The sequence below is a fragment of the Pygoscelis adeliae genome, unplaced genomic scaffold (genome assembly GCF_000699105.1).
Source record: "Pygoscelis adeliae isolate BGI_AS28 unplaced genomic scaffold, ASM69910v1 Scaffold314, whole genome shotgun sequence".
NCBI lineage: Eukaryota > Metazoa > Chordata > Aves > Sphenisciformes > Spheniscidae > Pygoscelis > Pygoscelis adeliae.
The window spans coordinates 2,256,943-2,268,870 of NW_008824668.1; the positions used below are offsets into that span (position 1 = coordinate 2,256,943).

The window sequence follows — 11,928 nt, forward strand, 5'->3', positions numbered from 1 at the left end:
TTTCAGCTAGCTTCCTAAGTATCCGTAGTATATAGAGGGAAGGAAAAGATGAAATTGGAATTACGTTTCTTCAGTACACCTCTCAGCATCCAGCACGCTAATTTTTAAAATGTAAAAGCTGTGTGTATGTTACAACAAATGGCGTATTTTAAAATGCTAGTGAACAGTCTCTTAAATCAGCTATTTAGTGATAAACCCTAAATGTGCTGTGTTTCTAGGGCAGAGGCGGGAACTTAATCAACTACTGATTCCTGTTAGTTCTCCTTCTGCCAATACACCCAACCTAGGCTTTAGTTCTCTTGCTGGAGAAGCCCTTCTCCTAGTGCAGCCCACATCACCAAGAAAAGCTGGAAATTACTTTTTTTTCATGTGCCTCTTCAGCATTATGAAGCGTAGGTGCTCGGTTTTAGAGAAGAAACAGATGTACAGCCTACTAGGCAACGAAACTGCCTTCCAAGATCTGTGGGAGGGAGGAGGGGGGTGGAGGGGGATATGCGGAGAAGAGATGAGGAGATTTTGTGACTCGCTCTGAACAAAAGGTCTCTAAATCTTGTCTGGATTGCGTTCAGAAGGCCTGGCTGTCCCACCCAGCAGCGCACATAAACCAGCTAGTCTAACAAGCGTGGGTAGTTTTAGCAAAGAAGACGTGGCAACATCAACTTCAGCGTGCGCGCAGGATGACTGTACTGTGTTCAGCAAAGGGCTTGCGCAGGATCCGGTGTGGATCCAGCTTCTCTGTTTTCTCTTGTTACTGACGACACTTTTTGGCCGTGATTGCACGCACTTCAGTAATAACGGTCAGCGCAGTATAGTGCTAACCTTACTTGTCCCTCCTCTCTTGGTTTACCTGGTCCTGTTTACTGTTCTTGACTGGTTAATCTGAAAAGCTTTGTTGGTGCTCAGTGATTTTTCTAGATAGTTGTAATCTCTGACTGTCACTAGAAAAAGAAATAGCTGTGGATTTTTGGTAGATAAATAGTTTTGATGCAGCTGTAATAGCATATTAACAGAAACTGTCATTTACGTAAAGCTTTAACATTTGTAATCTTATGTCGGCTCTCTCTGCTCAGCAAATTGAGACAACAGTAACAGCTTCACCCCTGTTATGTATGCTAATACGTGTCTCATTGAAAAAGCAAGGATGCTTCAACTGTCTCTGAATGAAGCTGTCTAGTGAATCTGGAGTTGGAGGAGAGCGAAACAAGTGGGTCTTGAAAGGGAATAGCTATTTTGACTTGATTGTGCTTTTTTACTAACGTACAAACGCATACACCATAAACGCCATGGTATTGTTCAAAGTTCGTAGACTGCCTCGGGTCGGGGGGGGGGAGTTGACTTCGTACATCATGTTGGTTTGGGGTATTATCAGCTTAGCTAAACATTGCTTTCCCTTTTTTTTTTAGGCATCGGTAGAGTTGCTGCTACATCTCTAGGAAATTTAACAAATCATAGTTCTGAAGATTTACCTCTTCCTCCTGGCTGGTCAGTGGACTGGACTATTAGAGGAAGGAAATACTATATAGATCATAACACTAATACAACTCACTGGAGCCATCCACTCGAGCGTGAGGGGCTGCCTCCGGGATGGGAGAGAGTTGAGTCGGCAGAATTTGGAGTGTATTATGTAGATCACATCAATAAAAGAGCTCAATATAAACATCCTTGTGCTCCCAGGTAAGACATCCGCCTTCTCGTCTGTGACTGGTTTTTTCCTAATCCAGTTAAGAAAGTGGAACTGTTTTTGTCTCGTATATAACGTGCCAAAAACTTCCCTTATTTTTAGAAGTAAGCTTTACTGGTTCTTGGCTAAGATTTTTAGAAGAAGTTGTAATTGTTAGGTTTTTTCCTAGTCTGTTACTGTCTTAAGTTTAGAAACAGGATATTGTTCCTAACTCACTAAAACAAAGCAGCTATTCTCTTCAACTGTCGGTAAAGGAACAAAGTTGCTGAGAACAGAATTGAATTGTAGACTGAGAAGAAACTTGATCTGATGTTCCAGGAGACTGTCTGGACAAATAGCACATACCATCTGAAGCATGAATTAAGTCTTCTCTAGAATGAAAATCGATATTTTAGCTACTCATAAATTAAAGGTAAAATAAAGTTAGTATGCACCAAATCTACCAGTTAATTTCTGCTACTCAGTGTATTTTCCTGTTACCCAGGAAGAGAAAGTTTTTTAATATGTGGCACAAAAGATAAATGTATGAGGATGTCCTTTGTTATAAATGGAATAGCTCTTACCAGCTGCTGCCTGAATACATTTGATCTAACATATTAAATGGTGGATTATTTGGCTGAATGGATACTTGCCTTTTTAATCTTTTAAAAACAGATACCGTGTTACGTTCTGCTTTAGTATCCAGGTAGCAGGCACTAGGTGAATAGACCTAAGGTGAATTTCAGTGGGCTAACAGATGTTAGTGGGCAACACTTACAGTTGTGATTGGAGCGAAGCACAAAAATAGCAACAGAAAGTTGCTCTCAGTATAGCCCTGCTGAGGCAACGCTCCATATGTGGTTGCATCATTGGCCTTTGCATGTATTAACTTGTGTATTAATGTTGACAGTTTAACGATATCAGTATGTCTAAGTTATTGCTTGGAGGTTACGGACTTTGTCTGTCTTCCTTTGTACAGCGTTCCCCGTTACGACCAGCCTCCCCCAGTGACTTACCAGCCGCAGCAAGCTGAGAGAAGCCAGCCTCTCCTCGTCCCTGCAAACCCCTACCACACTGCAGAGATTCCAGACTGGCTGCAGGTCTATGCCAGGGCTCCTGTAAAGTGAGCTTTTTTTTTTCCCTCTGCGTTTCACACTATGCATGCCTAGCTTAGAAGGCAAACAAAGGAACTTCAATGACTGAAAGGAGAACTCTAGCTGGTATCTATTTCTTAATTGCATAAGAACTATTGCTGACAGCGCACAGGGAAGTTGTACCAGATGTTCATCGTATTAGTTTGCTTTGTATTAGGCGTTACTTAAAATCATCACAGGACTTCTTGCAGTTCACATGACTTGCAGAATGATATATTAGAGAGTTGAGGGTGTGATTTACTTTCAGTGTATCTGTGAGAACGGTACCACGTGGCTTACAAAATATGTGAAATATTTTAGGGTGTTAACTTCTTAATGTATATCTTTTTTTTTTAAAAAGACATACAAATTCCCCTTCACAATTAAGAACTTTGAATACAGACTGAAGTCTATATTTCTGTTCAAGAACTTTAATTAAAAACTTAGTGGTAGTAAAAAGTCATTTTTTTTCAAAGAAACAATGCTCTAGGAACAGGGAGTCTCCTCCAAGAAAAGATTTGAGTCAGCATAATGAAAGAAATTACATCTTCTAATGGGTACAGCTCTGCGGAAGAGTAACACTAAATAGAAAAGCAATAAAAAAATACAGATATGTTTTAATAATTATGAAATCATGTACCATAAGGAGAATATGGAGAAACTAAGTTTTACAGCAATGAGCAGGTCAGTCTGTAGTTGCAGATTCAGACCATGTATGATGTTCAGTGACTTCCAGCTAAAAAATCCTCTTTTTTAGCTGCTTCTAGTAACTATAATCGGAATGGATTTGATTACTTCTTGTGGCTACCGGGCTTGCCAGCAGCCCATAAAGATTTAAATTGGCCTAAAATCCACCAGTACCCATGCACTGGGGACATGCTAAGTTCCTGTAACCTATGGGAGGACTTGTTTCCTAGAAATGCTTTTAGGTTTTGGCTGCAGCTGCATTTCTTTATTTAGGTCTTTGGCACATCCAGACAATGCAGTTTTAAATATTTCAGCCTGTGTTTATGGACTCTTGTTGGTACTTCTCTTGAAACTTGAGAAACAAATTTAAGACAATTGAAACAATTTAGGATTATCAGGAATTTCTTTGTATCTAGTCGGCTGAGACAAATTAAAACAAACAAACATTTAATTCATTCAGGCTGTTTGAATAGAATTTACGTTGTTCAGAGGAATCAAAATTGTGTATTTTCCAGTATCCTTTTAGCCTTCTGTTAAAGTAGTGCTGGTGGTAATAGGAATGTTGTTGTAATTCTCAAACGCCTCTGTAAAGAAGTAAATTCTGGTTTATGCTAATACTATATCGGAAAAGTGAGGAAGAGTGGTAGCAGCTGGCTTAGTGTCACCTCATCTTGAGGACTTCTTAAGGAACAATTGATAAATAATTTTCACAGTTACTAAAATCAAGATCACTTATATATTCTCAATGTAAATTTAATAATGAACCTCTTCTCCGTTGCCAAAGCAGCCGGCTTAAAGCTTGAGAAAAACATCCAGTAATGCTTGTATGTTCTTCAGTAGTATTGTCCCAAAGCCCAGTATGAGAACTGTATGCACGTCCTCCTGTGTTGTGGTGCCAAAATGAAAGTAAGTGGGCAAAATGCTTTCACAGTAGTGGTAGAGGAATACCTTTTGCGAGCTGCTCTTTGAAATTTACTGTAAAAATCTGTTGATTATCAGTACAGTTTTGCACTGAAATCATTGTGGTATATTTTGTTATGATTTGTTACTTACCCCTGACACTGTAGCTTGATTTAGCTGACTAAAGGCCAGTCGTTTTTGTTGAGAAAAGTAGATAATGATAGCAAAAATCAATAATGTTAGCTTTTGTTTCAACAAGTTTCTCTAAAGGCTAAGAATTCTGGCCGCTGGAAAAGTCTAATGGAGAGTTTAGTAGGTGCTTCTTCCCTCTTTTAGTGAAAAATGGTCAAACTGTTAAGATAAAAAAAGAAGATATTTGGCTCATGGAACAGTGAAGAGGCTTTGATGACTAGTTATAACTTAAGGTAACGATTTCCAATATCAAGGTATTTATGATACCTTGAAGTGTCCTTCTCCCCTCTCTTCCAGCATCTGTCAAGGTTTGTTCTGAGAGCGTTAAGTGCAGCTATCAGAATCTTAGCACAGTGGAATCAAGACTCCTGGCTTGCGTTTAACCCTTTGCTAGACTCTAAAATGGAATGTTTTTCCACCTTCCAGGTTAGGTAGGCTGGTCTGGTAGGTGTTCCCACAGTATGCCAGACTGCGTGCATGGGACTGTGAGGGTGAGGAGACCAAAAATGCCTTCCTTGTATGAGAGGTCATGGTTCCAGATTCTTCCCCCACCTCTTTTGGAGCACGGGTCTGAACCCAGGACTTTGTTCTTCCAGCCCTAACCCATAGACTGTAAATATTCAGGGCAGGCCAGCGTCTCTTGTGTTGAAAGTGTCCTATTTTATATTAAATACTTGCTATCTACTGGAAAAAGCCCTGGAGACAGGGTATTCTGGCTGCGTGTTCTGTCTAGTAAGCTCCTGCTTTCTCACCCAGGAGGGGAAGGCTCTGCGCTCTGCAGGAATTCTGTACTAATGTGCTTTCTCCCCTCGATTTGTGGCTCTGTGACTAGTTGCCCTTCTAAAAAATGCCTGGGGAGTCTAGGTCAGGTACTGGTGCTCTGTGCCCTGTTCCTCTAGGCGTCTCTGTGGTGAGCGTTCCTAGACCTACGATCTTTTGGATTTGGATGAGCCCATTCCCACTGAGGCACTGCTGATGGCTTAATCTTTAATTGGACTTCTTCCCCCATTCAACACTGCCCTTGACAGGCGAAATGAAACTCCTGCACTGAGGAGTAATCCTGATGTGCTGCTTTTCTTGAGAAACCATCAGCAGCGACAGCTTCAAAGCGCTAAAGAACCACCAAGGTTTTAGCAATTCGTGCTGATGCTTAAAAAAGAAAGGAAAAAAAAAAAAAAAGCTGCAGGCCCCAGAACACCTGCAGACACATTACTGCATGTGATGGAGCTTTGTTTTCTTTCCTGCTTGCATTGCCACCTTAATAAGAAACAGTCCTTCCATCAAGAATGGGCCTTGCTGTGGGGGGTATTTTAATAAATGCCGTTGGCCCAGAACATTTGAAAGGATTCATCAGCGCAGGGCAAGCCAGGGGAAATCCTGCTGCAGTTGAATTCAGCTCAGGGTGAGTGGGAAGGGAGCAGAGATGGAAAGGTGGTGTTCGCTTAAACTCAGTAATCGAGTGCTCACAAAGATAGTTGTACTTGGCAAACCTTCAAAAGCAGCGGCTGGCAGTCTACCTCTCTTTGGAGTTTGATCTCCATACAGACAAACAGTGAGTTTAGCAGTTGCAGCCCTGTCAAGACTTGGGATAGCTTTAATAGAGAAGCTGCTAGTTAGGAAGTTCATAGAAGCTGTGGTTACTTAAGTTCTTAAAATTCCTCAAAAGTATTTTCGGTGGTCATCTGCATGTCCTGGTGCTTCTCTGACGCATACAGCCTTCTGAATATATCTTTTCAATACGTAATGCAGTTTATTTGCATAAATTTACTGATATTTGGCTTCAGCCTCCACTCGTGAATGTATTTCCTCACGTAATGCAGTTGGATCAATATCCAACTGCAATATTGGATCAATAACTCTGTTTATTCCCTGGGTTTCTTCTATTCTTCTAATAACTATAGTAGTCAGCTGCCTATTTCCAAGTTAAGAGAATTAGATTGCAAATGAATTGCATGTGTTCAGAAGCACTGGGAAAAAGCAGGACATGAGGGGTATTGCAGCGCTGGTGTAACTACATCAAGGCTTTCTTTTATCAAAATAAAGTAGCATTAAAACGCCTATTACAAAGGAAGACTCGGATCAGACAAAATCAAGATTAAAACTGGGCTGGGGAATTGCTGTTTCCTCACCTTGCTTAGGAAAGTCTGCGGCTTGTCCTGTTCCCGGAGCTGGCCGGGCCCATGCCGGGATACTCCGTGCTGCTCAGGTCCCCTTAGCAGGGGCGGCGTTAACACCCCTGCTCATTTTGGGGTGATATTCCTGAAGTTCTCTCACACAAGTCTCCTCAAGTTTAGGTAGACTCAGGTTAGCCCAGATATTCCCGCTGATGAGAACGGTGCTTACAGTGCGCCACGTGCTGTTTCTGTGTCCCTCGTTCCCTCTGAGCCTTGGGAAGCCTGTCTGTTCCGGAACCAGGCAGGTCTCTTCATGGCTGCTAGCTCATGTCGCCCTGCCAGACTTCTCCAGTCATCACGCTGAGGTGGAAGGAGACCATCAAAGAAAACAGCCTGTTTATTTTAAGCTTTGGTATCTATCTAGCTATCTGCAGTCATTGTACTACTTTCTTTAAGCGTATGAGGGTGGGTCTGCAGTGTGGGCTGTCAACGCTTGACTGATGCGCTGACGGACACGAGCCAGATCCCAGTCAGTAACCGTTTGGCCACGTGGGCTTCGGAGCCTGAACTAACGTACTGTAAGTTGCTCACCGCAGCGGTTGTCTTGCTGTTGGCCCGGTGTCCTCGAGGAACACCCTGAACGCCAGCGTCTCCTGCTTAATGTCATCCTGCAGCTATTGCCCCACGGGGTGTGGTAGTAGTACTGGACAGCCAGCCGCGAGCCAGAGATCTTTAATCCTATCTCTGTAGAATTGCCCTGATTTTGTTGAAAAACTTTGTTAGAAACACTGTTTTTTCTACCAGGATCTTGGAAACCTTCCCCTACTACTGGCACAAAAAAGGGGTCTGTTAAAAAAGGTAACGAAGAAAAATGCTTGCTTTCTTGAAGGGAGGATAGAGGTGGGGATTTCGGGGGCAATCCGGCCGCCACAGAGTTTGCTCTGGTGGAGGCTAAAAAGAGACGGCTAGCAATGCAGAGCGCGTGTGGACGCTAGCAATGCAGAGCGCGTGTGGACGCTAGCAATGCAGAGCGCGCGTGTGGACGCTGGCAATGCAGAGCGCGCGTGTGGACGCTGGCAATGCAGAGCGCGTGTGGACGCTGGCAATGCAGAGCGTGTGTGGACGCTGGCAATGCAGAGCGCGTGTGGACGCTGGCAATGCAGAGCGCGTGTGGACGCTGGCAATGCAGAGCGCGTGTGGACGTGCGTTTAACCGTTCTCACCGCAGACTCGCGAACGGGTAAAGTGTGTTTACACGCGCAGCCTTTATACTGGTGCTTTCTCACTTCAACGCGGTTGGATAGTTTGGGTAGCTTAGATATAAAGGTAAATATTATAGACATTAAATTTGGGAAATGTTGAACCATGTGTTTGGTATAGAGGATTGTCAGCGCTAGCTTTGAAGAATCTGTGGAATGAAAGCAAGTCACTGACTAACGTGTGATTGAACAGACCTCCATTACGAAACTGGACTTCAGCTGACCGGCTTTCCAGCTCCCTTGCAGACCTTAGAGTGCCAATTTCGATTGTGGAAAATTCCTTGCAGGAGAAATGGCATAGCCTTGATTAGTCACAAGAGTGGTTTGGCAGTTACGATGTAAAATGCAGCCTTCAGGAAACTTCTTCAGCTCTGCTAGTGAAACAAGGGAGGCCTGAAGAGGCTCATCTTGCGTTGTTCACACCTATCCGATGGCAGCAGCTCTGATATCCCAGAAGTCTGAACGTAGGGGCATGTTTATATGTTTCAGAAACTGGAAAAAAGTGCTAGGAGTATAAACAGACATTCAGAATTGCTCCATATTAAAATAAAAATAAAAAACCCCAGCACTGACAGCGCTGCAGATTTTCTAACGAAAGCAGTGCTGCACGTTGAGTAGGAGAGGAGAAGACCTACCGAATGAAAGGCGAGATGTACTTTGCCAGGGACTCTAACCCGGGGAGGGGGGTTGCAGGGGCTAGCGACGCTCAGCAGCTCTCCCTGTACATCGTTTCTCCCACCTCGTGGATTGACGTTACGCTTCTGCTTCCCGTTGCGATTTGTTTTCACGTACTCCGCTCCCCGTCGTGGAGCGTGAGGAGCGTGGCTTCTAACAGAGCCGGTCCGTGTGTAGCCCCCTTCTTGAACCTGTTGGTATTTTCTCTGCCAGCTTTCGCGTTCTGCGCTGCTGACCAGCGTCCGTTTCCCTCCTCAAGGAAAAAGCGTTGACAGTGTGGATGGCGCTTTGGTGACCCAAGCTTCTATCTCTCGCCTCGCTCAACCAACCGCTCCGTGTCACTGGTGGCAGTGGGAGGAAATACAACAGCAATTGGTCGACTTCGCAGCTGAGCTTGTTCCATCTCAGGCGGGGAGCTAGGTCAGATACTCCTAGAGGAGGAGTTCAGGGTGGCACCAGTGTGTTTCAGGCTCTTGGCACACGTCTCCAGGGGACCGCCCCAGGTCCACAGCAGCTCAGTTTTTCCGGTGTGGGGAGTAAGAACACGTAGGATTCGTAGCTGTTAGTGCTTGTGTCATTCCCCTGACACCCACCCCGCTCCCCCCGTGGCAGACAAATCGCTGCCGATAGTGACGGGCGGTTAGGATGTCCCTTGCTGGTGTGAGTGCTTGCAGCCATTAATTACCACCCGATCGGATTTCTCCCCTCCCTCAGCCCTCACTGGTGCTATCTGATACCCCCCTTCCGTGGCCCTGTGGGGTTCGAGGCCCACAGCGTGAGGCGCGCTGGCTTAGGTTATTGCTGCTAATTAACCAAGAGGGGAGCAGTGTCCGAGAGTTGCTTGTTAAGGCTGGAACAAGAACGCTTGGGAAACAAAAGCATGTTGTGAGGGAAGCCTTGCAGTGTTGTGCCTCCTGGGAGGTACTTGCTGGGGAGTGTTAGGGTAAGCTGTTGAAATAATTCCTTTTTTTCCCGTGTTACTCTAATTTTAAAAGATGTTTTACTACTAAATCTTCAAGGCTAGTTGAATGGAATTGCTGTTTTAACGCTTCCAAAATGCATTTTCTCCTCTGGTTTATTACAATCAGTTAATAGGATCTTTAGTATTTCTAGAGTTTATCTTGGCGTATTACGAGCGATTCTGCAGTTTAGCTGCAAGTGACGTTTCTCCAGCTCACTTTGAGACGCGGCTCCATGTCTTTGGGTGTTGATCACCTTATTTCTTCACGTAAAACACGCTAACGTAGACTGCTGGAAATCCGACCGGTGGCTGTACAGCTGTGCGGCCAGTTCTTAAGAGAACGCATAAAATGCTGCGTGCTCGCTTGCAGTGGCGTGTCGATAATCATCTCTTCCCATCAAAACAGATACGACCACATCCTGAAGTGGGAGCTCTTCCAGCTGGCGGACCTGGACACGTACCAGGGGATGCTGAAGCTGCTCTTCATGAAAGAACTGGAACGGATCGTTAAGCTGTACGAAGCGTACAGGCAGGCCCTCCTCACCGAGCTGGAGCATCGCAAGCAGAGGCAGCAGTGGTATGCCCAGCAGCACGGCAAGAATTTTTAAGCTAACAACTCTTTTAATAGACTTCTATGAGGACACTAAGAGCTTTAAAAGGTTTTCACACTTAAAACTATGAAAAAGTGCTTTTGTTGAAAAGGCAGCTTATTTTTGTTGATGTTGCACCTTTTGTTATTATCCTCATTAATATTTTTCTACATGTATTATGTATTGTTTATAAAAACGAAAAAGGTTTGTTAAGCTGTTTCCCTACGAGAACTAGTTTATTATTCTGAAAACCAGCGCGGAGTTTAACCAGAGACTTGATTCTGGTATCTTTTTCTAGCAGTCGGCTGTATTATTAAGAAGCTGACTATGTATTTTTAAAGGGCAGTAGACGCAACTGTATGGCACGTCCTGGATTCAGCAGGTTGTCCAAATCCAAATGCATATTTCCGTGTGTTTCCCTCGGAACCCCCCGTCCCCCTCCCGAGGGAGGTCTGCTCTCTGTTCACAGCTTTAATGTACAGAACACCGACGCCGTTACTTTTCAGTAGCACCCAGTGCTGTAACCAGACAGAAGCGGATTCCATCGCTCTAAACCAAGCGCTTCCGGAAAGCGAAGTCTGAGTTGCCTTATTTTTTTACTTTAACGCATTACTACTTTAGATTTCCTACTAGTTTTCACAGAAATTAATCGGAGGGGAAATACTTGTACCTTCTCAAAGACCAAGGTCCCTAAGCAAACTTCTCACCGGTTCTTAAACGCCAGGTAAACTGCGGTTCATAAAACGTGACCCGGTCGCGTGGGAAGGCGACAGCGTTGTCCCACCAGCTCTACCCACCAGCTGTACCGCACCACGGAGGACATCAGGGAGGTAACGACAGTTACTTTGGGGTTTTTTAATGAGCTTTTGTCTTGCGTTAAAGCTTCCTTACTTGGGGAAAATTTTTAACCGTAGCGTTACCCTCTCCCAATATTTTCAGTTGGTTCACTGATTGTCCTGAAATGTTATTTATGGATTCTTTTTAGTGCAATAAGCATTGTTGCAGACAGAAAAATACATTTCTTGTAAATCCTATTAATTCAATAAAAATCAATTTGTTTAATGAACGAAGGGTTGTTCAGCTGTTGGTTTTTTTTGCCTTTTAAAGGTCACATAAAATGTTCCTGGAACCGATAAAAAGGTCTGACGGGGGGGGGTGAAAATCAGTAGCTCGGGTTCTCTGAAGAGCAGCCCCTCAGCTCTGGCCTTGCTTCGCTTAGGGAGCTTTTCCTCTGCCGTTAAAAGCTGGAGCCTTTACTTTGCCGAAGACTTGCAAAACCTGGCTTTACCGCCTCGGTGACGGAAGCACTTCCCGGAGGTGGCACCTGGGCAGAGGACTTTCGAAACACCAACTTTCCCCGTTAAAACAACAGTTCCGAAGGCCAAAAGGACACCAAGAATGTTAAAAAAAAAAAAAACAACAAAAAAACAAACCCCAAAACAAACGAAAACCCAAGAGGCGAAGCTCTCCCCTCGGTAGTAACCGCTTCCTGTGTAACCGGCTGCTTAGGAACCGAAAGCAAACTTTAATAGTTCTGAGGATAAAAGAATAGAGCCGCCGAACACACTCTCTTCGCGCTACAGTGAACGTGTATGTACAGAGATACAGTGACGCTTTCTCCAAGACATATACAAATGATACCTTGTGCACGGGTTACGAACAGAAGAGTACGCTCTCCCTACAGGATCGTTAACATACCATAGCAGAAGTGCCCTTACAGTTTCTGATAAAGCAAGTTAATACATTTTTAATTACGTT

At 44.2% G+C, this 11,928-nt stretch overlaps 1 protein-coding gene across 1 annotated transcript in view; it reads left to right on the top strand.

Annotated features, from left to right (window-relative positions):
- Positions 1–11,224, top strand: part of SAV1 (salvador family WW domain containing protein 1) — a 19,431-nt gene extending 8,207 nt beyond the window's left edge. The window contains exons 2-4 of the mRNA XM_009322930.1: positions 1,404–1,674; positions 2,640–2,783; positions 9,987–11,224. Coding sequence (XP_009321205.1) covers positions 1,404–1,674; positions 2,640–2,783; positions 9,987–10,188 — 617 coding nt within the window. The 3' untranslated portion in view covers positions 10,189–11,224. The remainder of the gene's footprint in view (positions 1–1,403; positions 1,675–2,639; positions 2,784–9,986) is intronic.
- Positions 11,225–11,928: the final 704 nt, after the last annotated feature.